General features: G+C 43.4%; 1 protein-coding gene and 2 long non-coding RNA genes across 10 annotated transcripts in view; 2 read left to right on the forward strand and 1 right to left on the reverse strand.

Annotated features, from left to right (window-relative positions):
• Positions 1–503: 503 nt before the first annotated feature.
• Positions 504–8,520, forward strand: SPRY1 (sprouty RTK signaling antagonist 1). 6 transcript variants are annotated; one of them, XM_083457720.1, is made up of 3 exons: positions 504–699; positions 1,293–2,081; positions 6,210–8,520. In XM_083457720.1, the coding sequence occupies exon 3, from the start codon at positions 6,265–6,267 to the stop codon at positions 7,225–7,227; it is 963 nt and encodes a 320-aa protein (XP_083313846.1). In that variant the 5' UTR covers positions 504–699; positions 1,293–2,081; positions 6,210–6,264; the 3' UTR covers positions 7,228–8,520. The 6 variants fall into 6 exon arrangements, with proteins under 6 accessions (XP_083313846.1, XP_083313847.1, XP_083313850.1 ...); XM_083457721.1 differs by lacking the exon at positions 1,293–2,081 and having other exon boundaries at positions 537–699; XM_083457724.1 differs by lacking the exons at positions 504–699; positions 1,293–2,081 and adding an exon at positions 3,457–3,476.
• Positions 8,521–16,249: 7,729 nt separating this feature from the next.
• Positions 16,250–27,868, forward strand: part of LOC310685436 — a 142,485-nt gene continuing 130,866 nt past the window's right edge. For both annotated transcript variants that reach the window (XR_014515254.1, XR_014515255.1), the window contains exon 1: positions 16,250–16,523. This is a non-coding gene — a long non-coding RNA (uncharacterized lncRNA). The remainder of the gene's footprint in view (positions 16,524–27,868) is intronic.
• On the reverse strand, positions 23,498–27,351 carry LOC310685457. 2 transcript variants are annotated; one of them, XR_014515287.1, is made up of 3 exons: positions 27,109–27,351; positions 25,716–25,846; positions 23,498–23,982 (listed from the first exon to the last, which is right to left on the reverse strand). It is a non-coding gene; the product is annotated as an uncharacterized lncRNA (long non-coding RNA). The 2 variants fall into 2 exon arrangements; XR_014515288.1 differs by lacking the exon at positions 23,498–23,982 and adding an exon at positions 24,273–24,436.

Below are 27,868 nucleotides of genomic sequence, written 5' to 3' on the forward strand. Positions count from 1 at the left end.
CAGGTTCTGGTTCTATAATCACAATAATTAAGGCTGCTATCCTATACCCAGTTACCTGGATTTAAATGTGCCTCAACTCAATGGGGTACATTTCTTAATATAGGCGTGTATGTTCTGTTTACGGAAAGGGTGAACAGCACCCCCCCCCCCCCCGCACTCGCGAGTACACAGAGGTCATTGGAATGAGCAAAAAAGAACTGTTTGGGGTGAAGTCATCTTAATAGGTACTTTAGGACTTGGGTTTGCGTTTTGTACCCATAAACCTTCCACAGTCTGTGAATGACTAACGCCATAGGGGAAGACCGTCTGCGTCGCTTGTTTCGCGGTACGCAAAAGAAACGCAGAAGGCTGGTAAACAAACACTGGTAAACGCATGAATGAATGGGAAAGAATAAGCAAGACGTATAAACGTAGAAGCTGGGGGGGGGGCGGAGGAGAGAAATCCAGCCCAGGTTTTCCCGTCCGCTTCCTGAGTGACAGATTGACATCATTGGAGGCGTGACGCGAGGCTGAGGTGGGGGCTCGGCGCTGCAAGGCTGCCGTGCAGTTCGGCTCATTCTGAAACAGCAACGCGAAAGCGCAGAGCAGTTGGCGAAGGGATAGCAGCAGCAGGCGGCGGCAACAACGGCAGGCGTCCTTGGATTTACCTCCAGCTGCCGCGATTGGGCTTTGCAAAAGGACTCTGAACCTGTTCGTTCGGTAAGCGTGATCTGGAGGGCTCCCCCCCCTTTTTTTTTCTGCGCGAGGCATTTCGGAAGTCGCTCAGGTGCTGCTGGGTGCCCGTGCATATCGGCTCAGCTTAGGCGGGCGACTCGCGCGCAGCCCACCGCTCGCTTAAAAAGCGCTTTCAAAAATACGTCTTCGTATCATTTCACTGCGATCTGGTGTCCGATGCAGCGACTTAAATGCGTTGTGCGCTGCGAGCCTTCCGAGTAGCCTCGAGCGAAGAAGACGCGGCAATCCGCAGTCCCCCACCCCGCCCCATGCAAGGGGATCGTTTGCTCCTCGTGCAAAGATCGGGTGTGTGCGTGCGTACCCCCGATTTGCATTATGTCCGCGGGGTCTGTCCCCCGTCCCGCCCCGCCATGCTGGTGGTGTAGCAAGACTGTCAACCAGTCTGTACCAGCAAGCACATGGCAGCCTTGCAGAATCCATTGCCTCCCTCCCCCTTTTCCTTACATATGGAATTCACTCTTCTCGTGCCTGCAGTGCTTTCTTTTCTTAACTCCTTGCTCAGATCGTGTGTGTGTGTTTTTTAAAAAATACATTATTTTTTATTGTTATTCTCCCAGGCGTTCCCGTTGCACGTTCTCTTCTCTCTCCCTCTCCCCGGCTAGCCTAAGAGGAGAGGGGAGCTGCTGCGGGCGAAGGACCATGTGGTGAAAAAGAGCTCGGAGTCGAGGAAGCAGTTGGACTCGCTCGCCTGCACGCGCGCTTTACTTGGGAGGGGAAACCGTGCGCCTCCAAAGGAGAGAGGGAGGGGGAGAAAGAAAGAGAGAGAGAGAGAAAAGGGGGAAGAAAGCTCCAACTTGGAGGAAAGCAGGAGGGCAGCCGCCGCAAGCTCGCTTTGCAAACACTCTTCGCTCCCCACCTCCTCCGCTGCTTCCAGGCGACCCTCTCCAAGCTGCGCGCCTTTGCATTGCTGCAGAGCGAGCGACAGCCGTTGCAAAAGCAGCTCGGTCTCCTTTTTTACCTGGCAGCCGGAGACGCCTCTTCTCCCCCCTCCAGCCTCCACCCCCCTCCCGCACCGGATTGCCTGTCGCTGCTCCTGGGAGAAAAGCCTGCTCGGCTCATGGACGACCAGCTCGAGGAGGGGCGCGTGTAGGGCACCCCCTTGAATGTGCGTGCTTCGGCTGGAGAGGTGTTTGGCGGGCCGGCGAGGCGGATTTCCTTGCGCGCGAGGGCGTCGCGGCCGCTCCGTAGCCTCGGCAGCAGGAAAGGCGGGCGCCGAAGAAGCGGGTCTCGGGGGCCACCAGCGAGGATTGCGGCGCCTGGGCGCGTGGAGACTTGCCGGAGCCCCGCTGCCCTATGGATCTAACCTAGCAGGGCAGTGCTTTCGCGCGGATCGGCCCTTGGAAGACGTAAGTTTGCGCCCGTCCTCTTCTGCCTCCACTTCGCAATATGGATCTTGCCGCCGCCGCCGCCTGGTTTCGCGCCGGGGGAGCCCGAGGGGTTAGCAGGTGCCCTGCTGGCTCCTCTTCCCCTCGCGGTGGGGTGGGGTGGGGGGCTGGCGGCGGCGGCCAAGGCTGTTTCCCACACGACGCACGTCCTCTTTCCCCAGGCGCTTGGGGGTGGGGGCGGCGCTCGGGTGGCTTTCTGCTGAACGGCAACGCGCGCAGGCGAGATTTCTGAACTTGTTACTGCGGGCAAGGAATAGGCTCGGACTCTGCGGAAAGCCCGGAGGGGACACGACACGGGTGGATCAAAGCAGGGGAGAGGGGGGAGGACCCACCTCTGCTGCCAGGTGCTTCTGGCGGGAGAACTAGCTAATGCACTTCCTCAAAACCTCTGGCTTAAGGTGCGAGACCCTGTGGGTGCGTGTTGTTGTTTTTTACATGCATTCTCCCACTGAGGCAGCTGACACATCCATTGCTTTCTATGGGTGTTCGTTGCAATGACATGAAACCTATTTGACATTATCTGCGGGCTTGTTTACACCGAAAGAAGTGATCAATGTGTGGCTTGGGTGACTTGAATTATGGCTGCATTGTCTAACTCGAGGATTGTGTAGGCATGGGTCGGAATTTATGCTTGGTTTTGAATCCCACGTGATCAACACTCATTCGCACCTTCACTTAGTGCGCAAAAGGGGTAGATTCCACCTGGGGTTGCTTTCCCATTCTCAAGTTGTTTAATGTGGATTAGGTGCCTCTTAACTTCCTGTATCTGTAGTGCAGGTTCATGGGCAGAATGGGAGTTTTCAGGGATCTGTATGAAATAGTTATTTTTTCTATATATATTTTTAAAAATCAGGTCTGAGGTCTAGCGCACTTGCAAGGCAGAGATGGTCTCTTAATGTGCTAGAGGCAGGTGGAAATTCCGGCCATCCTTAGTATTATTATCTGTAGTTTTTTCAGCAAGCGTTCAGAAATATTGTTTGCCTGTGGTAGCTGCAACTGGTGGTTGGAGCGCAGTGAGATTATTCCTTTCCCTATTGCTCTTGCTTCGTGGTGTGAGTGTGCGCTTCATTGAACGTAGTCGGCAAGGCAGGGATTTCCCCTTTTGAGTCTGAGTGAGATTTTAGCAGGTCAGTAGAAAGGCGTGGAGGCTGCAAGGAGGAAATGGTGGGTAAGACAAAGATGATAAAAAGGCTTCCCCCGTCCTTCCACTCCGCCTCCTCAGAAAGCACCAGGGGGGAGAGGGGGAAAAATCCCTGCATGCTCAAACTAGCACACGCAACTTTCGTATTGGTCTTGAAAGGTAGAGAAAGGAGTGTGCAGTGCAGCTTTAAGTCCTGGAAAGTCCGTCCCCCTGAGGTAATGGTAACCTCAGCCATTTCCCCTCCTCCTGCAAATGGGTGGGTGGGGAGGCTGGGGGGAATAATCCCTTGTTTTCATTCATAACTTTTTCCTCTTCCTCTCTGTCAGCTCTGCATTCATCGCCTCCGTTGAGATCGGGTTGCAGAGTGGGCAGTGCTGCTGCCCTTGGTGCTTTCTCATTTTCTCTTTGAGAGTCCATTCAGTGCTGAGTTTTTACAGCATTTCTCTCTCCTCCCCGCCCCCCCCTTTCAAATAGGAAGTCTGCTGTTAGAAGGCTGCTGATAGAAACGCAGGGCTGATGTCTTACAAGGAAGCCTTTTTTGGGTGGGGAGTTAAGAATATTAGATAGATAGATGATAGATAGATAGTTAGATAGATAGATAGATAGATAGATAGATATAGCTGTCACAGACTGCGGTCCTGTGTATACTTTACCTGGGTGTAAGCCCTGTGGAACACAGTAACATTTACTTCTTTGTAGCCATAGGATTGTACTGAACTGTTGCTTGTGTTGTCTGCGTCCTGCCTTTTTATTTTCTTGGAATAATTAAGGCTGCAATCCTAAACTCGCTTCTTCTGGAGTAAGGCTCCATAATCACTTTGGGATTTGCTTAGGAATAAATACTGATAGGATACCTGGCTGGTTTTTTGTGTGTGACTTTTGCAAACAATTCTGTCCCACCCTCCTCCTAAGAAGCTCTCTAGCAGTTCCCACCCTACATTTTAACATCCCAAGAACCCCAGTCTGGTTCAAAGAATGGCTCAAAGCTACTGACTCTTCAAAAAGGACAACAATAGAAAGAATTCTCTTGTGCTCTTTATAAAAGCCTATGAAAAGGAGAACTTGTGTGAGGCAGATAAGGTGTGATTGAGTTGAGCAGAGCTCTTTGTCTTGCACTCTCTACACCTTGAACAGGTGATAGGTGGGGTGGGGTGAACCTGAGCGGTCCCTTGCTTCCCCCTCCCCACATGTTTTTGATTAAAGAAACTTTTTCTTCCCTCTTTTAAATTACTGCATGATTTCTTTTGGGGTGTTTTAAAAATGTCTTAGAAAAGAACACAGGTGGGGAGGTGTTGTGGTCCTTCAGCTGTGAAGCAGTACAGTTTTCATGACATTTGCTGTTGGAAACCAAATGTTGGTTGCCTACTTACTTCCTTTTGTCTAATTACTGAATGACAGATCCACATTTATTTATAAACACCACTATTATTTTGATCAGGGAATAAATGGCATTTAAGGTTCTATATTGGAGGCCCACCTTAATCAACCTCCATAAAGGAATGGAAGCAGTATCTGGTGTGTGCAGCGCTTAAGCATGTGAGCTGCTATCTGGCTCAAATTTTCCGCAGTTATGAACTCCTTCAGGAGTCTCAGTCTTTGCTGCATTGTGCCTAAAATGGACTCGTCCTGCTGACTTCGCATGCTGGTATGATCTATGTAAAACGGCTGCTAAAATACCCAGTGTGTTAAATAGAACTAAATGGAACATTACATTAACCCTTTGTTTTGTTCAGGGGAGGAATGTGCGGGAAATTTTTCAAATCAAGTGTTTTCACTCTTTTTGAAACAATATTTTGAATAGCAAATTGTCACTTAAAAAAAAAGGCTTCCTCAGAAATTAACAGATGACCACTTTGGTAGCGTCTTGTAATTGTGGATGCAACAGTGGTCCCAAGAGACCCAAGATGGATCAAACAAAAAAACCACATTTATGTCTTATGTGGTCTAATATACGCCATTTTGAATCCTGTCTAACTATTCCTCCCCTCCCTCTTATTTTGTGCAGCAGATAACATACTTTTCACTTACAAGTGAAGGTGCACATAATCTTCCCAAACAACTGATTAAATGCCATATTTTATTTGTCTTATCTTTTCTGCTGCAACCCTTTCCTGCCTCCACCTCCTCCTTTCACACCCTGCCTTATGGTCCAAGAATACTTGGAAGCCTATTGTGTAACAGGATGTTTACATCTGGTGTTTTGCTTTAATGAGCGTGCTAGATTGTTTTGATTTTTTAAATTTTTTTTTGGAAAGAGATATTTACTCCCAGAAAAGAAAAAAAATTCTTCACATGCTTTCCCCATTGCTAATATGCTTCAGGCGTCATGGAATAGCAGTTAAAAAGGCAGCTATGCTGAATTTGAGTTTAGAATCAGGCTTGGTATTGGAATGTGGCTTTGACAGCGAAAACGGGCAAGAACTTCTTACAGGTCCTGCAGTTTGGGGGCATGAATGTGATTCTGTAATGTGGCTTTGAAGCACATTTTATGTTGCAGTCAGTGGTTAGACATAAGGGGGAATGTACCTGAAGTAGCTTCAGCTATGTTTGATGTAGCATGAAATAACTATAAGAATAAAATGTGCATGCATAACGCTCATAACTTCACGCTTGGAAAGAAAAGCTATGCAAACATGAAAGATTTTTGTTTCGTTCTTTAAACTGTAAGTTAATCTTCGGTGTGCTTTATTTACAATATCTACTCTCATATAACACATATGCATTTGTTTTAAACTATGTGCCCTTTTACTCGAGGCCAGTGTAATTCCATCCCTGGGATATTGTTAATAGGTAGTTAGGCCAATTTGTGGCTTGCTGTAAAATGTTTTTATTTGTTTGGGTGGTGTATTTTATTTTTTGCTGCTGCTGCGTGTGTGTGTTTTCGTTTTAGGAGAAGCAGCTGACTTCTCCCTTTTCAACTCCTGTTTTTCTCTCTGCCTCTCTCTTAGGATTTCCGATGCATGCCAGGTTCCTGGTGAATGCCAGAAGTAGAGATCACGACAGATGGAGTCCCAAGGTCAGCATGGAAGTGGCAGTTCATTAGTGGTCCTTCAGCAGCCTGCTTTGGACAGCCGGCAAAGGGTGGACTATGAGAGAGAGCTTCAGCCTCCCACGATCTTGTCTCTAGACCAGATCAAGACTATCAGGGGCAGCAACGAATACACGGAGGGCCCATCTGTGGTGAAGAAGTCTGCCCCACGGACAGCTCCCAGGCAAGAGAAGCACGAAAGGACTCATGAAAACATACCGATTAATGTGAATAATAATTACGAGCACCGGCCCAGCCACCCGGGGCACGCGCTGCATCAACACAACGCCAGGGCTCCGGTGCTCAGCAGGTCGACCAGCACCGGCAGCGCAGCCAGTTCTGGAAGTAACAGCAGCGCTTCCTCGGAGCAGGGCCTGCTCCTGAGGTCGCCCCCGTGCAGGCCAGGGCCGGGCCACCGATTGGAAAGGCCCATCTGGACGCAGCCCAAGCCATCGTCTCTGGTCGTGGAGGACCTGAAGAGTCCTTTGAAAGAGGACCTGGCCCAGCACAAGTTTATCTGTGAACAGTGCGGGAAGTGCAAGTGTGGAGAGTGCACAGCTCCCAGGGCCTTGCCTTCTTGCTTGGCCTGCAACCGGCAGTGCTTGTGCTCCGCGGAGAGCATGGTGGAATACAGCACCTGCATGTGCCTGGTCAAAGGGATCTTCTACCACTGTTCCAACGACGATGAAGGGGACTCCTACGCAGATAACCCTTGCTCTTGTTCCCAGTCGCATTGCTGGACTAGGTACTTCTGCATGGGAGCCATGGCCTTGGTTTTGCCTTGCCTGCTCTGCTATCCTCCGGCAAAAGGGTGCCTGAAACTGTGCAGAGGGTGTTACGACCGGATCAATCGCCCAGGTTGCAGGTGCAAGAACTCCAACACAGTATATTGTAAGCTGGAAAGTTGCCCCTCCAGGGGTCAAGGCAAGCCCTCCTGATTTATGGGGGCGCGGGGAAAGGTTGAGTTCCTCAGACTGTCGTTCAGGTTGTGGCTGGCTTTTCTGTCTTTGCCCCCCCCCTTCCCCCTTATCTTTTTCCCCTTACTTTCATGCACAAATGATCCTCCTCTCACACCATAGCTTCTCTCAGCAAAAGGCAAATCTAGGATTCCCCCCCCCCCTTGGTCTTTGGGCAAGTGTAGCCCATGTACTTGCATCTAATCTCCCAATATGGCAAGTCGTCTTCAGGTTTGTGAGTAATCCATTCCTGAAAGAAGTAATGAGGGAATTGGGTTTTTTCTGAAGCCGCCTGCTCCGCAAGCAACTTTCCAAAGATGCTGTTTTTGTTTGTCCTCTATAACAATTTTAAACTGATTTTTAGTGGCTTCCAAGTGATTATTTCAAAGTATTTGTGTGTGTGTGTGAAAGAACTGAATTATGAAGCTTTAAAGAAAAGAAAGCATTTTTTAAAAAAATAGTTGGGTTAAAATTTAGCAAACCTAGTCCTGCTGTCTTTATGGATTGCAACCATCCTGGCTTTTGCTCCCATCTCAACAGATCTTTTAGAATTTCACGATCCGTATTGCAAAGCCTTATCTAGCTTGGATTTCCAACACACACAAACACACACACACCATCTTCACTAGAAATGCTATGAGAATATTGTGATGCTCTAGCTTAGATTCCTTGAATTGCAGGGGTTGGACTAGATAACCCTTGGGGTCCCTTCCAACTCTACTATTCTATGACTCTTATGACTACAGCTTTCTTCATTGGTTTCTATAGCTTTCAGAATTGTACAAGGTCCTAAGTTTTCACTCCCACCCCCTTTTTTCTCCTCTTTTGATGCTAAAGTTGTTGATTTCTGCACATCTGAGTAACACTCTTCAGGTATCATACAGTTTTAAGTTGTGTAAACATTCTTGGATCTCTTAACACTTCTATTATTTCTGTGGTTTAATGACATTTAACTCTACTCTGTGCTCGATAACTTTAATCCTCTGTTTTTATTGCCTTAGCCACAAATTGTGGTGCTTTTTGTATATTTTATGTAAAAACACAAAGTTGAATTCTGACTATTTTTAAGACAAAGGTCTGTTAAAACTTTTTTATTGTAAAGAATATTTATTATGTGAATTTCTATTATTTTATGATATTTATTACAAAGGACTGTTCCAAAAATGTACTCCTGTCTGAATATAACAAAATACCAATACTTAACGAAAATAAGGATGACACGAAGAAAGTACATATGTTAAACTATAATGCAGAAAATATAATAATTAATGAAAACGTCTCTTGGGTTCTTTATTTTTTAATATAACAATAAGTTGTTAATAGCAGTATTAGTAAGTAAGAGTACTGCTGCTTTTATTTTCCATTTTTTTCATGACTGTGAAACCACTGCTAGTATTCTAGTTTTATTTAATCACTTTAAAAAAAAAATCAGAAAAGTTTTTAACTCTTGAGATATTTCACAGCATTCATATATTTTGTTTGGGGTGGAGAACATGTGGACCCCAAATGATGTTTCTGTGGACTCCTTACAAATTCTTGCATTGTCTTTAAAAGTTTGTAGTCCTCATGGTTCCAAGTGTGAAAATGGGATCGCAGAAATTGCCCTATGTCTGTGAAGGACCATCGTGATTCAGCCCCCCACCCCCCAAAAAAGTTTGACTTAACCTACAGGCCATAAGTGCACTACAAAATAAGAACAGCTTCCGAACCAACCACAATTTGGCATCTGCAAATGACTTGTATCCATCCCACTCATTGCTATTTACAAGACAGGTGGGCAACCAGTGGCCCCCCAGATGATGTTGCACTACAACTCCCATCATCCTTGACATTGGCTGGGACTGATAGGAGGAGGGGAGTCCAACAGCTTATGGAGAACCACAGGTTACCCACCCCTGTTTTCAAAATGACTTACGGCGCTGAATCTTTTCTACTATTTTTTGGTATGGCAACTGGAGTCTTCTGTTTCACTTCCTCAGAAGGCATTATGGAAACTTCCATTTACCATCAGCAGTTTAAGTGCTTTCTTTTTCTGAAATGCCAATCGTGCCATTTTAGCAGCAACATGTTAGTTGGTGGAATTGCGTATCAGCTGAAGAAAATGCATCTATTTTCAAGTTTGCATCTGAATAAAAAATTAAGAATCAGAATAACAAAAGTACTTTGTGTTAATAAAGTCCAGTAGTTGAAGGAGATTCTGGGCTTCCCTAATTCTTGTGGCCCAATGGGGCTTGTTTGTTCACCGCTATTAGCTGCCAGGTGGTTCCACAGAAATTTTAATACAGAATTTGCTCCGCTGGTCTATCTCTTGGCACTGTTCTAATTTGTTGTCCACAGGTGGAGTTGGGACGTAGTATTGTATCTTCTGAGGTTTAGTGGGAACTGCAGTGCCCATACAAGCAACCTTCCTTATTTTAAGTTTCTCAAGAAAGCATATGTTGCTAAGCAGTGGTTTCCAAAATCTTGATCATTGCCATCTTCGGTCTTGTAGAAGATTCAAGTGAGTCCAGCTCTGAAGCAACAGTGACACATTCAGTGTGTTCTTTCTTTGTTGGTTTATTAAAAATGTTTGTGTAAAAAGGCTCACTGTAATGTTAGTTACTTGACCTTAAAAGTTGCACCTTTTGCAAGGGAAAAAGAGCAGTTAATCTAGTAAAAGTATGGATATTTTCTTAAAAGTTTTGGGTTGATGTCATCTTGTCATTTTGTACAAGCATCCTAATTTAGCAGGTGTAAGTGCAGATACAGGATTTTGTTTGTGGTTTTCTGTTTCGAAAACAGATATGACCCTGCATGTACAAGAGATTGTGGTGATGAGAAAACCCCCAACATTGAAAACCACATAAGCAAAGTCAGCCACCACAGCACATTTGGTTTTTGTATAGGAGACCAAATCTACTCTTCCTGTTAGCACTGATCATCTGTTTGGTGGGGATAGAAAGAGGAGAGATCTCTGAAAACAGCAACATAATACAATCTCCATAATGCTCATAATTTATCAAGGTACTTGGCTAATAAACAGGATCTCATTTCCGAAATCTCCAATTCCTTTTCATAAAATCATCTCTCTTTCACAAGGAAAAGAAGGAGGATGTGATATTTTTTCTTAGCATCTTTTGATATGATCCATTCTTTGCACATCTATTTTTCACTGTTGCACTCAGTGCCCCCTTGTGATTGTGCTTCTCATTTGGGAATATATTTTCACAATACTCACAGTATGTTTTGTCTGTGAAATGGAGTACGGTATTTCATACAGGTTGCTTTTGTGTTGCTATTGCTCCTGTCTTCTGTATCTGTTCAAAATGCACAAGATGCCGTACTTTGGGCATATGATGAATATTGTAAAATGTCATTTGAGAATGCTATGATAGATGTGAAAAGTTGCATTTAGTGGACGCTCGGGTTGTGAACGTGATCTGTGTGGGAGGCACGTTCGCAACCCGCAGCATTCGCAACCCACGCATGGGTCACAATTTGGTGCTTCTGCGCACGCGCGATTTAGCGGTTCTGAGCATGCACAAGCGCCAAAACCCGGAAGTAACACGTTCCGGTACTTCTAGGTTCGGCGCAGTGCGCAACCCGAAAACACGCAAGCTGAAGTGTCTGTAACCCGAGGTATGACTGTGGTTGCGAATTGAACTTTGTGATATGTGATATACCAGTTTTTAAGAGCATTGCTTTTTTATTCATTTGCTTATAATTTGGATTGGACCTGCTTGTTTTCAGGCTTTCTTCTTTTTAAAGACACAGGCTAGTCTAAAACAGAACATTCAAATGTGAACACTGGAGCCACAATTATTTTCAGATTATGTAACTTGGTCAATGGACCGTTTGCCTTTTATTTCCTGCACAACTAATACTGTAGAGACTATTCAAAACAAGCAAACCACCAACCCAAGAAAAATTGGGTAATTTATTCCTAGCATTCAGTCATTGATCCTGGTTTGGTTTTTTTTTAAAAAAAAAAGTGGCATGTTTGTTTGTAGCTGTTTTACTAGATCTATTCTTAGAACTATTCACAACAATTGAACATGGGAAGCAGCAGGAAAAGCAACTAGAGAAGTCTAAGTAGCATGGATCTTTGCCTCCAATCAGGCAGTTCTTTCAGCCTCTGCTTTTAAGGAGCACCAGAAGCTGGCACATGTTAATGCATGCTGAATGGTGGAATCAGCACATGGCTGAAGTTGCCATGACTGTTTTGTCACAGGCAGGGAACTAGCACTTCTCCCAAATTGGATACTGTTGTGTGTCATACATATGTGCAAACACTGTAGTTGCTATATATAATTTTCAACCAGCTCTTCGTATGCACAATATAATACTTTGAACATTGCAGTATGTTTAGTCTAAACCACACTGCTGGGGGATCAGTTACACTGCTCTTCTGTCTAAGGATGAGTTCTGTATTCGTTTAGATCTTGCATGCTCCCACATATTTTCATGAGGGTAATGAAATACCCTGTTGCTTACTTGAGGAATTTATTGGGAAGTTCTGCAGGTGTTTTAGCTCTGTGTGGTATAGTTAAGGTGTCTACCGAGAAGGCCAATGCCTGAGATCAAATGTAGCCAGTGTGTGATTCAACAGCATCTGGCAGTCACCCTGGCTGCCCCAACCTTAGACTCAGTTGGAACCTTTTTCAGTACTTCCCAAGATAACGATATGAGCATTTGAGGAAGGATCTCAAGCTCGTTCCTGTGGCCCATTGGGTTTATTTACAGCACTGCTGGTCAATATTAAAATGTCAGGCGGTTGACCTAATCATATGGCTTCACCTCAAAGTCTCATTAAGGAAAGAATTCAAAGGATGTTGCCACCAGGTACAAAATTGAGACTGAAGTGTTCTGACAGTGTAGGTAATGAGACACTGTTACTACGTCTTGGATCGAGTTTTGTTTTTGAATGACAGAGATTATGGTGCTACAAGAATGGTACTTGAGGTGCAGAAAATACTGAATTGGATGGATAAGTGGTCTGATTTTGTATAAGTCAGATTCCTGTATGTAAATTTAAATTTGAACCAGACTCCATGAGTACATTTTGTAAGAAGAAAGAAGAGTACAAACAAGGTGTTACGTGATTGTGGTATTCAAAGTCCTTTCCTAGTGCCAACAGCACAATGTCTGGTTAGATTGTGTAGGTTCCCATGAATGGGAATGTTATGTATACAGCCTTCTATTCATTTTTCAGCTAAATTAAAAGCTAAATTAAAAGATGGATATGAAAAAGATTCTTCTGTCATGTGAATTGGACTTAAACCTAGCCCTATAACACAGTGGTTAGATTAAATTTTGCACTTGTTTTATGAATGTAATTGTTGATTTATGCAGTTCACTGCAACAGTATTTATTTCCCTTGGTTTTGGTGGTTACAGAATTCTTTGCAAGTAAAATTAGTAAATAGATTCAGGTGGGTGAGAGAAGCCAATTTTGAGAGGCTGATGCATGGCACCTGTAGGACAGGCTGTCTGTAGCCTCCCAGCAAGTGATAACAAGGCTAGCATGAGCACCTGCTTGCTTCCTTGGGTTTTCCAGCAACCATACAGAGGTGCTGGGCTGCTGAACCCCACTTTGGCTTGAACGCATGTTAACAGTAAGTATCAAAACTTGGTAACTGTTGATCACTTGCACGTTATTTAGAAAGCCCATGCAAAATATATTTTTGCCAAGAAGCTTGTTTCAATACTTTGCAATGGGGTCTAAGCTAAATGAAATGCTGGTAAGGTGAATAATAACCAAGCTAGTGAGTTTTCATATTTTGACAATATTGGGAATTCTTTCATCTATGTAAATCAGTGGATTGGATCTTTTTAGTTTGAAACAAAACTGGTATTACTATAATGTTGTTTTTTAAAAAAAGGTGGTTGCAAACTGGTTTTCAGGTCTATCAAAAGGCAAATAATTTAGGATTTTATTTATTGTCAATTTATGGTTTTACTAGCTGTACTAGTCTTTAAATCAGAGGTTGGGAACTTGAGGCTCTCCAAATGTTGCTGGACCCATCGTCCCTGACTACAGGTTCTCTGCATTGCTGCTTTAAATGCTAGCATTTTTGTCTGTCTGAAGAAAAGACAGAGCTGGAAGAGGAGCTTGCTAGGACAGGTGCCGGATATGGGAATGAAATCTCTTTATATGGTTGACAGATTAATGTTCTGATTTGCAAAATAGTTTTCCTGAAATGAACAACTGCCCTAGCCAACTTTTTAATTAACTGGCATTTGAAATAGCCACATGGAACAGATATATTTCCTTTTTACTGTAGGCTTTTTCACACACCCAAGTTAGCATGTTGAGAATGTGGTTTGAGTGTATTAACAGAGTTTGCAACACCGTGGCATAATTGGTTTGAGGTGAGATGCGCTCTGGGTATCTGGTGAAGCAATAACAGGAAGGCTGCAGGAGGTACTTGACTCTGCATAGATCCATCTAAATCACTTTCTCAGAACTGATGTGTGAATTCATCCTGAGGCTCAGTGAGTGAAGATAATGCAAGGTATCAACTTATTGGCTGTGATTTATAGGTGCTGCCTTCCAACTGTGGAGATCACTGAATGAAAGGCAACCAAGCTGTTAGGTTCTTTCCTTTTCCTTTTATAAAAAGTATTTTCTTTTGATTTCTTAATATATTGCATGCAACAATGCATTGGTTTAAATTGTGTGGCTAATTGCTGTGGGGTTTATATATATATATAACAATGGTATTAATATGGAATTGAAATGTGTATAGAGGCCTGACAGAAACGGCTTGAAAATCCCTTTAGAGATCTCTGACAAGATGTGATGAGTTCTTATTCAAGATTGCCCAGCTAAAGTATCTGTGGTGAACATTTGAACAATTATTAACAAGCCAAAATGCTACAGTTCTGAAGATGGGGACACCAGTTATCTCCCCAAGAGAAGAGTTGAAGTTTACAGAGGGTCTCCCATCAGACACTTCATTTTTGCCAGTTTCCACATCTCATCATAGTGACAGAATGATCCACATTATGTATTTCCACAAAGGAATGCTTTTCTCTTATAAATCCACTCTCTGAGAGGACACATCTTGGGATGAGATGCTGCGTTCTAAGTTAATGATAAAAATGGCTATCCATGAACAGAATATTGCTTGCTCACATGAACTAAAGGATTTATAAAGGCCAGTTCATTTGAATTCTAGAGCCACATTTCTAGAGCTTTATTGACATTAAAATTGTAAAATATATGCATTTTACTTTAACCTTAAGAGTCCAGTAATGAAGTTATGAAGCCAACAAGAAGTATAGTTAGCAAAACACTGATTATATATATATATATCCTTCTAAAACAAAGACACACTAAATCAGAGGAACATTAAATGGAGACACATGAAGCTTTGCTTATTCACATGTAGAAGTAGAACCTGATGGAAGTTAAGGTGCTGGAGCGCTGCAGAAAGTAATAAAACATTCTGCATTGACACAAAGTTACCTGGGCTACACAGTTTAGCCAGCTGCAATTAAGCATTGCTGGAAGTGCTAGCAGCTTGATCCTATTCATGCCTAACTCAAAAGTTCCATTGCGTTCAATGGGAAATGTCCCAAGTAAATGCGCTTATGATTGCACTCCAAGTTAGATAATTAAGCAATGTACTGGCCCTGCAATTGCAAATACATCTTGTCATTGCAAGTTCTTGAGAGGTAAGTTCCTGATCATTCCCACAGAGCGGAGTGTTTTATGACCAATGTTTCCCTTTGCACAAATAGAAGACAGGGCTTCACCTTATGTCCTCCACTTGTAGAGAAGAGATGGGGAGCCTTGGACCCTTCCTTCTGGTGTTGCTGGAATCCCAGCCCCCATCAGGCTGCATGGCCAGTGGTCAGAGATGATGGGAGTCATAGTTCAACAACACCCAGAGGCCCACAGGCTCCCCATCCCTTTTGCAGGGAGAGAGTAAAACAGCCAGATCGTCATGTGGGCCACTGTGAGAACAGGATGCTAGACTAGATGAGGCGTAGGCCTAATGCGGCAGGCTCCTCTTAGGTGCTTCTGAAAGGCAGACTCTACCTAGACTGTACCTATATGTTTCATTATTGAATAATTGAACAACACACTAATTGTTGCCTGTATTACTTGTGGTGGTGTTGTTTAGTCGTGTCCGACTCTTCGTGACCCCATGGACCAGAGCACGCCAGGCACTCCTGTCTTCCACTGCCTCCCTCAGTTTGGTCAGACTCATGTTTGTAGCTTCGAGAACACTGTCCAACCGTCTCGTCCTCTGTCGTCCCCTTCTCCTTGTGCCCTCCATCTTTCCCAACATCAGGGTCTTTTCCAGGGAGTCTTCTCTTCTCATGAGGTGACCAAAGTATTGGAGCCTCAGCTTCACGATCTGTCCTTCCAGTGAGCACTCAGGGCTGATTTCCTCCAGAATGGAGAGGTTTGATCTTCTTGCAGTCCATGGGACTCTCAAGAGTCTCCTCCAGCACCATAATTCAAAAGCATCAATTCTTCGGCGATCAGCCTTCTTTATGGTCCAGGTTTCACTTCCATACATCACTACTGGGAAAATCATAGCTTTTACTATACGGACCTTTGTTGGCAAGGTGATGTCTCTGCTTTTTAAGATGCTGTCTAGGTTTGTCATTGGTATTGCTTGTACTTGGCCCTATTAGATGGCTTCCAAAGGTGGAGTTATGAGAGCCAAAGCTGGTCTGGCCTTCAGGATCTCCTGCAAGATAACAAAGCTGAACATTTGGCTTTTGGGGAGGGGGTTGTAAGGAGGATGAGGCATACATAATGCATCAAAGCCTTCTGTGGCATCTTAGAAGACTTCAGCAGTTGTTAACGACCAGTGTCTGACAACCTGGCCTTTAGTCCACAAAAGCTTATGCCATATAAATAAATGTGTTAGTCTTTAAGTTGCCACGGGACTCCTTTGTTGTTTTTGCTGCAACAGACTAGCCCTGCTGGAGGGGGGGAAATACATAATACATGTTACTTTCATGGTCAGCAACTTATGCCCGGATCCCAGTCTTTTAATTAAAAACCTTTTATTTCCACAAATTTATTCTGCGGTCGTTCTTCCAAGATCTGCCTTGGATTTCTAATGGGGAATGTTTTAGCAGGAATGTAGCCTTTTGTTACTATGAATAGTTCAGGGCAGATTAGCTGTGCGCCAATTTCCTGTTGCTTTTCAGAGCTGCAATCTGAGCCCTATTTGCTTCTGGCGCTTGCACAATAGAAAACAATGGGTGGCTTCTTTCAGGTTTCACTTCAGAGCTCTTAGGAACAGGGGAAGTGGCTAAAGCCCTACTTTACAGGTAATTAACAATAGATAATGTTTGCTTCCCTTCTCCCCCTCCTTTTTTTTAGAGCTGATAAAAGCTTGAAAGACTCTTCTATATGCCAGTTCAAAAGCTGCAGTAAGTTCCTGCTGTCACTGTCTTTGCATTAGTAAATGTGGCTCTTGGGATCTGGCTGGAGCATAGGTTGGATAGAATTTTACACACCCCAAATGCAAAAGCGAGAGTGAAGCAGTTTATTGGAAAAACGCAACACAACTGCAAGAGATCGATCTGCCTTGTTTGTTTGCTTTTTAAAAGTTCATCCTCTTGAAACATGCAAACTTATACTTAAACAATTGGGGCCTGCAACAAGGTGTTGCAGTATGTGTTTACTCAACAGAAGTGTTCCTATTCAGAATGTCTGCCAGTCATACACTCCTCCAAAATACTAAATTCTAATTTTCTGTTTCTCATTGGTATGCTGAATCTCCTTTGGAGGAGGGGAGGTTCTCCAAGCATGTGAATATCTGTCTTTTGTTTCTCCTTAGCCCTGTTTGGTCTGCATTTCAGTCAGCTTTCATCACCTGCATTCACTATTAGAGAAAGTGATATGCAGTGCAACTTTGTTTATCGATCTGGTACCTTTTTTGCGGTTGCTCTGCTATTCCACCGCCCATTTTTAATTGTTTGCTGATCAGGTATGGGAAGAAAGTGTTTACTATTATGTATATTCATTAATAGGGGTTTTTATGTATACTTTATTTATAGTTGCTGGATACTGTTAAGCATCGCATAGATAACTGGGTATTATACTGAAAACTTAACGAAAAAATGTATTTCTGATCAGTGGTCAAATGGTTAGGGTAAGCCTCACTCTGAAATCCACCAGTTGTGGTCAACTTGTGGTCCTTCATAAACCTCTGAAAAAAAAGGAGCAAAGAGGTTGTCAAAAGGTAGGGTAGCCAGAATCATGCTCCCTCGAGCACTGACCCTGCTTTAAAGAGTTGATAGCAGTCTCTAGCCCTCTGTGGCTCTACAGATTTGCAGCACACCAGGCTTCCATCTATGCTACTGAGTTCCTGCACAGCTGCCTCTGTTGAAGTTGAACTGAATGGTAAAGCCACTGGTCCTGGGTATTTAAGTGGTTTATTTTCTGCATCCTGCTGTTCTTCCATGGAGCTGAAAGATATAAAATTGCATGGTTCTCCTCTCCCTGTCACAATTCTATCCACACAACTGCCCTGTGAGGTGAGCTAGGCATGGTGGCTGACCCAAGGTTACTCAATGAGTCACTTAGATGAATAAAACCCAAAATTAATAGACAAGGGACACGGGTCTAAACCACAGAGCCTAGGGCTTGCCGATCAGAAGGTCATGGTTCGAATCCCCACAACAGGGTGAGCTCCCGTTGCTCGGTCACAGCTCCTGCCAACCTAGCAGTTTGCACGTCAAAGTGCAAGTAGATAAATAGGTAACACTCCGCCGGGAAGGCAAACGGCGTTTCCATGCACTGCTCTGGTTTGCCAGAAGCGGCTTAGTCATGCTGGCCACATGACCCTGAAGCTGTCTGCGGACAAATGCCGGCTCCCTCGGCCAGTAAAGCGAGATGAGCGCTGCAACTCCAGTGTCGTCCGCGACTGGACCTAATCATCAGGGGTCCCTTTACCTTTATAGTGTCATAAGAACATGAGAAGAATCTGCTGGAGCAGGCTAATGCCTCATCTAGTCCACCAGCCGGTTCCCACAGTGGCCAAGACAGATGCTGGTGGTGAAACAGGAAGCAAGATTCGAGCACAAGAGCAGTTGTGGAGGCAGAGTATAGCCATCATGGCTAGTAGCCCTGTCCCCCAAGAATTTGTCCAATCCTCTTGGCCATCACTTCCTCCTGTGGGAGCGAGTTTCATGGTTTAACTACGTGCTGTGTGAAGAAGTTTGTCCGTTTGTGACATGTGCAGTACAAACAAAATTTGGCCTGCATTGCAGCGTCGTCAACCTCACCAACCTGAAGCTGGACACCTTTTTCCTTTTGCTATGTTTTCTTCACCATCATGTTTTCTTTCAATATCCTCCTGTCCTTTCCGTGCAATTTTATTGCACCTTCACGAGACGAGAGCTGTGGTCTCAGCTTCACAACAAAGGTTGATGTAAATCTTAGTTTTAAACTTGAGCACGCTAATCAGTTTAAAGAGGTAGCAAAGAATGAAGTGAACACTCCTAATTGCACAATCCGAACCGCGTCTACTCAAAGTTGAATTCAATAAGAGGCTCACTCCCAGGGTAAGTGGAGTTAGGCTTGCAGCCTTAGTAACTTTTCTCTTAAATTAACTTGAAGGAAGGAAACCCAAATCAAGGCAAAAAGCTCTGGATTATAACACTGGCCCTGGTCTGTAGATTTTGCTGTCCATCTATTCTCTTATCTTTTCCACGCTCACATCACCAGGTTATGAATGCCCTCCTATCATCTGTTAAGTGGAATAGCTAACTTCTGTCAGATGTGATTTATTTCTTCTCTTGCTTCACCATCTCAGGGAGAAAATCATGCGTGTAAGGGTAGAGTTTTATTCAATTAGTTTTTTTTAATGAAGTTTTGGTTTGTTGTAAGGGTTGGGAAATGTTTGTTTTCTGAAATGGAGGAAGTTGACTTCTAGACACGATGATGATGTCTAGCATTCGTAAGGTCTTGGGATCCACTAGCATGTATCTTTATCATTGAATGACTGCAGCATCAAGTTCTGACCTGTGTATGGGCCCGCTCAGCACTTGCGCATCACCTCAATCACAGTACTTTCTGATTGCATCAGCACGTGCCAGCCCCCATCTGTCATTTCTGCAGGAGTAAAAGTGACCCCCCCCCAAAAAACACACAATAATGTACATGCATGTATGAATCAGCCATAACTTTGTGAACTGGACTGCACTGGTTCTTCAAAAACCATCTGCATTTCTTGGAAACAAGAGCTGTTTTCTGGTGTGGGGAAAATGGGACCGGGCTGGTGCCAAATATGCAGCTGTAAATGTCCTTTCACCCAGAAGCCTATTCCTTCTTCGGACACAACTGTGACCTTCTGCACCTGCATAACAGCAATAAATCTTCCAGTTTCAGCAGGGAAAGCAAACTTCTCCCCTGAGCCCTCTATGAGGGAGAGAGAGAGAGAGAGAGAGAGAGAGAGAGAGGGAGAGAGAGTTTCCAGGTGGGGTTGTTTGGCATGTGCACCTGATTTCCCATTAGGCAATCTATGGTGCAGTGCTGGTAAGTGAAAAGCTAGTTGCCTACATTTTATCTGGTCTATGGTGATCTTTTTACTTCATAAAACTTATCAGTAGGCAAGCAACCTAAAGTGATACTATCCAAACAAATCTAAAGAAGTCCTTACTTCTTCTTTTACTTGGGCATCCAAACCAAAGTTCCCAAAATACTCTAACCAATAAAACTTTGAATGTTGCTTTAACATAAAAGCAGGAGATAATATTTTACATTTTTAAAATGTTACATGAAATCTATTAGAGAGAGAAAATAATATTCTCAAATTTATGAAATAGGTTTCTTCTCCAAATTACCTTAATTATTCTTTAGTAAACAAAGTATTGATGATTATCATAGCCTGAGCCTTAGGATAATGGAGAACTGTGTGCTGAATTCAGCCATAGCATTAAAGAGTAAACCAATATTTTAGCAAGTGACGTGCCCACACATAGCTACTTGATTCCAAGATTCAAACTGTGTAGACCAAACTTCCAAAGACTGTTGGTGTTGGAGCTAAACTTCAAGTCTCTTTTTAAAAAGCCTGCCTTGTAATGTTTCCCTTAGACCACTTGACTAGGGAATACATTTTCACTGAGGACTATGTTGGAAGAATTTGTGAAGCAGAGTTGTGGCCCCAATCAGGATAATTTGGGTATCCAGTGCTCTGTTGAGTTCTTCCTGACATCAGTTCATCAACCAGCTGACACAGTTTGTTAGAGTTGGAGAGGGCTTATCACATGACCAATACAGATGGACCATGATTATGATCCACCCCATAGCTTTCCATATTTTATTTATGTATTCAATTTTTAACCTGCACATTCCAAATACATTTCCAAAGATAACTGGCTAAAACAACCTTTTAGCAGTTTAAAACTCTTAAAAGCAATAACCTACTTTCAAGCTAACAATTTCAGGGTTGCCAGGGGCAGAACTTTCAGTTATCCAATGAATGGTGTAAACCGGAATGTTTTACTTTTCCAATGGAAATCAATATTTAAGGTCTGCTGATTGTGTTGGGAAAGTTAAACACTCGCTAGACTCCTTCCTGTTGAAATCAATGCTGCTTCACTTTGACTAGATCAGAATCATGGTCCATCAGTGTCAAGCCTGCTAGTCTCTCTCCCCATGCCACCCTCAAATATGGCAATGATAAAATTGGCCACATACGAGTTGAATAAAATTCTAAATGTATGGTAGGATTTTCGGTTTCTATTAAATGCCCATCCTAATTCAGACCATTTGTTCTTCCTGAGAGTTGCATATGCTCCTTATACGTAAAACTGATGTTGCTTTCATGTTTTCCAATGAAACCTCATTTGCCAAAACAAGTGATGCTCATAGGAATATTTGACACCGTGGTTGGATTCTGGGTAGTCTTTACAGTGTTCTTTTTACAATGACTCTCAGATAGGTGGGTGTTATGCCAAAAAATAGAATATGTTAAGAAAAAAAGTAATGATCTCATCTGATATTTCTATTTTAAACAAGGTGCTTTTTGATGCTTTACTAGACATGACATCACAGTTTCCTGTTTCATAACTTAGCTCTGCTGCACTGAGCCAATTGCCTGGGTCCCACAGCTTACAAGGGCTCACATCCCTTTATAAGAAAATAGTTGCCATTTACAAGGACTGAAAGGCGAAAAGAAGTAGCAAATGAGTTAGAAGCTAGGCAATCTATAATTTTTAAACAGCACCCAGTAAAAACCTGGTCAAAAATAAGATGACAACAAAATTGTTTTTGGCTTGACTGGGGGAAAAGAAAATTGGAAAGGATGTTGTCAGAGTTTTAGGCCCCAAAGTTCTTCTTCCATGGAAACTGCGCTCTCAAGAATAAAGGTGACGTCTTCTGGTGAGATGAGTCTAGGCTGCTTCATTCTTTATTCTGGCAGTATGGTTGTTCACAATTTATGTGGCATTGTGGCACCCTTGTCCATGGCCTGATGACTGCAGCATCAGATGTGTGAATGTGCCATTGCCACAGGCAGAACTTTCATAGGACCTCACAACACCTCAAAACGAATGATTTTCAGTGGAATCAACAGATAAGTAGCCATGTGTAAGGGGACTTTTTGAGAAGTGTTGCAATACATTTATAGTATAGTTGACGACAGAATACCCTTTCTGGAATTGTAAACAGGTACTAACTGAGACCAAAACTCCTTTCTTTGATTCACCTCTTCCAAAAGTTGGTAGAGATTAAAACATCTCCTTTTCACATTTGGAAAGTCTTCCATGTCCCTTTGATATCCTGTGACTGGCTTATGTCCTTTGGTGCATAGGGAACTGGGTTTTATTTTATTTTTTACTGTAGCTTTTTTGTAAATGTGTTTGCTCAGAAGTAGGACTTGGTCTATTATTATTTATTATTATTATTATTAAAACTTGTATGGCGCCCTTCATCCATAGATCTCAGAGCAGTTCACAACACAAAATGACAATATAAAAACACAAAGTGCATAATAAAAATAAGAACAAAAACAACCCTTCCACCATCACACATTCAATCAGCTGAAGAGGACCATTTTGCCTGGTACCCAAAAGTGTATAATGAAGGTGCCAGATGACCCTCCCTGGGGAGAGCATTCCACAAATGTGGAGCCACTGCAGAAAAGGTACAGTTGCATGTTGCTACTCTCTGGACGTCTTGTGGAGGAGCCACCTGAAGAAGGGCCTCAGAAGATGATGAGAGGTAGGTTCACATGGAGAGAAGCAGCCCTGGTTGGGGAACCTGTGTCCCTCCAGATATTGTTGAATAAATCGACACCAGCCAGAATGACCAATGGTCTGGGATAATGGTGTCTCAAGTCTAACAAATCAGGAGGGTCACCAGTTCCCCTCAGGCCTCGTTTAGTGTGTGCTTAAGGTTGGAACCCTCCCATCTTGCCATGTGATGTACTGCTTCACAACAGAAAGATATAGAAAATATCCACCTGCTGATAGCAGGTAACTCTTGTTTAGGCCCCAACCAATCTCCAGGCTTGCCATGACTTGCATTGAAGCTGTTCCTATGTTGAAATGAATGCATATCAAGCTGAGCTTCTGAGTTGAACTTTCCTCTGTTGCTATCCAGTGGTGACTGTCAATGTAAAGAATGGTTAAGTGACTTTCCATCTCCTTTCCAAAACTGTGCATGTAGGAGTAGGTAGGGGGAACAGTCATCCATCACAGTGTGAAGGTTTTGACTTTTTGTCTTGTGAATATTTGGGCCCTCAAGAATGAATATTTGTCTGTCTGAACTGCTTAGAACTTCCAGACTGTTTAGCAAGGTAAAGTGACTATGTATGTCTCTACTGAACTTTCAGTGCTATTTGTGTGGAAATACTTGCCATTCTGTTGCTTTGTAGGCAACTAGTTAGCTAATCTTTCCTTTCGTTTTCTTGCTTTCATCTAGTGAGGCCACCTAACCAGGAAGGGTATTTTAGCGAGAAAGGCAAAGAGACCATTCCTGAATTTAAAATATAATGTGCATTCATGCTTATCCGATTCTTAACAGTCAGGAATTCCAATTTACTGACTTCTTAGGATCCAACCTTTTTAATAAGAGCTATATAAAAAATGAGGGATGTGTCTTGCAGTCAGCATGCGATAAGACGTGTCCCTCAGACCCTGTGTTGGGAAAGTTGTCTTTTTCAATTTCTTGGTGCCTGGGAAAGCAGCTTTTAAATTACAACAAAAGTTTGAATCATTGCATGGAGTCACTGGCCCCTCTGAGGGGGCTTTCTCTGTCTTCTTAAGAACAGACCACGCTCAGAGCCAGATGGTTCCTGTCTGCTGGCTTTATTCAATGCACTTCCTCCCACAGACGGGAGCCCTTTTGCCCTCCTTCCACCCCTCCTCTTTCAAGCATCCACCATGGAGTCTTTCTGTTTTGTGGCTGGAAATAATCTTTTATTGCCCAGTTGTTCGGAAGTGACCTTTTGCCCTTGATTAGATAGCACCAGGCTCTATCACCGGGTTGCTTTTGAGCTGGCAGTTGCTTTTTGTCTTTGCTGATCCGGTGTCAGGAAGAACAATGTAAAGGTTTGCAAAATTTTAGTTCAGCTAAGGCTCCATGTGGGATGGCAAGGGGTGGAGAGAGATGCTGGAATATTGCAGAGCAGCTTTTGTGGGCCACGATAAATCATGCATGCGAGTTAAAGAATGGTACATCGCAAAGTAAAATCACATGCTTGGAGATATACAACGACCTCCTGGTAGTTTGCCTTTTCCACCTTTCTGAAGAGTTAGGAGTTGTGATAAAAAAAATCTGCAAGGAAAATGAAGAGAACGTACTTAGAATCAGTTTGCATATTTACTCGTAAGCAAGTCTCATTGATTTCAGTGGATCTAAATTCCAAGTAAGTGTGCTTTGGAAAGATCTGACTTAGTTGAACCCTTTTTCTCTTCTCTCCCTTTTGGGTTTGCTTGAAAAAGACAAATTCATAAAGTAAAAAGAGAGTGCAGAGGTGTCTTCATGGACTAATGGTAAAGATGGTACACAGTGGTGGCTGGTCTGCCATGGGACTGGTAGGGCCGGGCAGAAGGCAGGAACAGGAATACAAGTACTTCAAGCACATAAACACCAATGTGACTATTTCATTCTGAAATCTGCTTCTCTCCTTCTGTTCTTCTATTTCCCCAGTCCTTCCATAACAATTGATTAATTTCTCATCTTCATTCAATTTTGGATTATCTTCCATTAACCCCCTCACCAGTAATACCTGCATCCAGATCAATACAAACTGTGACATCTACAGCATGGATGGAGAATCTGTGTCCCTCCATTGCTGGACTACAAATCCCATCACCTCTAACTACTGGCCATGGTAGCTAGTACTGATGGAAGTTGTAGTCCAACGTTATCTGGAGGGTCACAGGTCTGGCCTACAGGCTTTTTACTGTCCTCTCAAGCCTTAAGTGAGAAGTATAGTTCTGCCTTCCCCACCCTAGTGCCCTCTAGATGTTTTGGACTTCAGCTTCCGTCCCTGGCCGTGCTGACTAAGACTTATGGGAGTTGTAGTGCAAAACATCTGGAAGGGTACTAGCATGGGGAAGGCTCATCCTGGTCTATTGCAGTCCCTGTAGCAAAGACTTAGTGTTTATAAAGTGAAACAGATTTTAAATCAAATGATCGTGTCTAGTTTATGCCAAACAAACAAGCCCCCAAAAGGGGTGCCGCTGCCCTTCAATAAATGTTCTACAAACTGGAAGCAGATTACCATCTGCTTAAATAGCATTAGCTGGCTTTAAAGGGGCAATCTGCTTACTTAAATAAAAAAATAATGACTGGTCCAGACTGAGCCATTATCCTTGGTAATTTGGTGAACTCAGGAGGTGTCATTAAATAGCACCAAGTTGGGAAATTCAGCTGTCACATAAGACAAAACTCCGTAAACAAATGTATTGTTCCTTGTCAAATTAAGAAAACGAACCCCATTGCATTGCCCTGTGCCATATCTTGCCTGATGAAACATTCTGGAAAACACTTGCCATGATATTGTAGCATTCTGGTTAATCCTAATATATTGCCCAGCTGTGGATTTTGGAAATCTCTTGCAAGTTTATATTTTGCCAAAAACACCCTTGTATGGAAACAAAGTAAGCAGAGCGGCTGAGATACATAGTACTGTAAGCAGCAAACTTTTACTGCAATGCTTGCTCTTTTCCTTATTTTGAAATATAGGAAATGTCCCAGTGAAATAAGTAAATGTGTACATAAGGGATAAGCTCCCGCCCTTTTGCATCTCTCAGCTCTTTTCACCCTTTCATATTTGTAGGCTTTGTAAAAACTATGTTGCATTTCCCTCCTCTCTTTCAGCAATGAGGGCAAATTAAGAGGAAACCGATTTAGCCAGAAGTGCAGTAGCTTAGCAATATGCTGATGGTAGCTATATATTGGTGCAGTTAGACATGGTTTGTTGCTCTTGTTAAGACCCATCAGGGTGGAAACAGCTTTTTGTCCCGGTACATAATTTGCCATTTTAATTTAAGAATCATTACCTTTCAAGTGTTTTGTGAATTCAAATGGTACACATTTCTTTCCAAGGCTGACTTTTCTCAGAGAGAGTTGCCCTGCTAAAATTTTCCTGTGCTAATGTTTTCATTCATGTTGAGAAGGGCCTCCTTCCACCCTAAAAAACAAAGTCCTCAAATTAACACTGGACAACAGGCGTCTCCCCCCTCCCCAATATCTCCCTTGATGTAGCCAGAGCAAAGAAGCCAATGCCGTTTAAGTCAATGCTATTTCATCTTTCCATACCCCAGATCTTCTTCCGGCCTATATCATGTGACCTACTTTTAACTGGCATTCGAATCGAAAAACAGTAATCTTCAATGATAGCTTTTAAAATAATTTCTAACATACTCCAAACTGACATAATTTTAACAGTAGTCCTAACTTCTTTTTTTAAAGTCTTTGTTTAATAGAACATCAACCCTGTCGTGGCTTAATTTGTACCAGGGCAAAGTGGCAAAAAGGCCTTCCTATCACACTAATTCATTCAGGCACGCATCCATCTGTGATTAGGGAGAGTGAGGCCTTTATCTGAAAGACTGAAACTTATTGGTTCACCCTTCTAAGAATATGGCACTCTCTTCAGGGAGCTTTAGGTTCAGCCATGAACTTTTCTGGGTGGGTGGGATTCGGAAACGTAGTTTACCTAAACATGTTTGGTGTATCTACCATTTTTCTCATGCCCAATTCCATACTTGCTACTGATCTTCCTTGGATAGATAGTGGGAGGAGCTGGGATTCAACCCACAGCATTTCTCAGAGGAAATGTGTCCTCTGGTAGGTGTCCTCTCCTAAACCCAAGAGCATGGTAAACCCAATATACTTCATCCCAAGGAGACACAGTTGATAGATGGCAGCATAGCTTGGGTTCTAGACAGCAAATGGGGTGTAAAGGATGAACTTTTATAAAGGATGGACTACTACCAGTTTCACCCCATTCCCCCAAAGAGGAGTTGAGGCCTTCAGTTTACCAAGCCCTCCTGTACATGCTGTGGCAAGTTACCTCAAACTTACATTAGGTAAAGGTAAAGGGACCCCTGACCATTAGGTCCAGTCGTGACTGACTCTGGGGTTGTGGCGCTCATTTTGCTTTATTGGCCGAGGGAGCCGGCGTACAGCTTCCGGGTCATGTGACCAGCATGACTAAGCTGCTTCTAGCAAACCAGAGCAGTGCACGGAAATGCCGTTTACCTTCCCACTGGAGCGGTACCTATTTATCTACCTGCACTTTGACGTGCTTTGAACTGCTAGGTTGGCAGGAGCAGGGACCGAGCAACAGGAGCTCACCCCATCGCGGGGATTCGAACCACCAACCTTCTGATCAGCAAGTCCTAGGCTCTGTGGTTTAACCTACAGTGCCACACGCATCCCTAAACTTACATTAAGTGTCTGTAATTGTGCTCTTGCTCAAACACGACTCCAATACAACCTCATAATTAATCTAAAAGAATAGACTCCAGTGACATTTTGTTGGGAGTGGCCTGCTTCTAGCTTGGTTTGGCACCATTCAGTCACTGGATAAAGGAGAAGTTCAACTGCCTCGCCTTCAGAATGCCACAGTTGCTCTCCTCAGAAACATTGCCTGTTAGATAACACGGCCAGTAGCCATAATGGCTCTGCTCTGTCTCCACCTTTGGAAGCCATATGTCTCTGAATAACAGTCACTGGGAATCACAAGCAGAGAGTGTGCTATTATACTCAGATCCTGCTTGTGGGCTTTCCATACGCATCTGGCTGGCCACTGTGAGAACAGGATGCTGGACTTGATTGGCCTTATCCAATAAGGCTCATGTTCTTATTGGAGATGAAGATAGCAAGAATTGCCCAGGACTCTACTTTCAACACAACAGTAAAGAGGATAGTGCCTCTGAGCATGTTTTGAATGCTTTGCCTTACCACTGAGTAACTGCTGCAATGTTTGAGATCTTAAAGCAAGTACATGACCTCCAACAGTGCTCAAACTAAGGCAAACGGATTCCCCCTCTCCCCATAATTTAAACCTTAACACAAATCAAAATCAAAATACACAAGCCCTGCTCCTTTGCACAGCTCTGCAAGGTCCTAATATTGCTAGGACTCTCTTCTAGGCAGGGTCTGTGATGCCCTTATCCTTTGGCAGCCTGACTTTTTTTTCTGGGAA

Source organism: Podarcis tiliguerta (genome assembly GCF_965153285.1).
Source record: "Podarcis tiliguerta genome assembly, chromosome: 9".
Lineage (NCBI taxonomy): Eukaryota > Metazoa > Chordata > Lepidosauria > Squamata > Lacertidae > Podarcis > Podarcis tiliguerta.

Excerpts from the sequence above, each read along its gene's own strand:
- SPRY1 (XM_083457720.1), top strand. The coding sequence starts at position 6,265 with ATGGAGTCCCAAGGTCAGCATGGAAGTGGCAGTTCATTAGTGGTCCTT.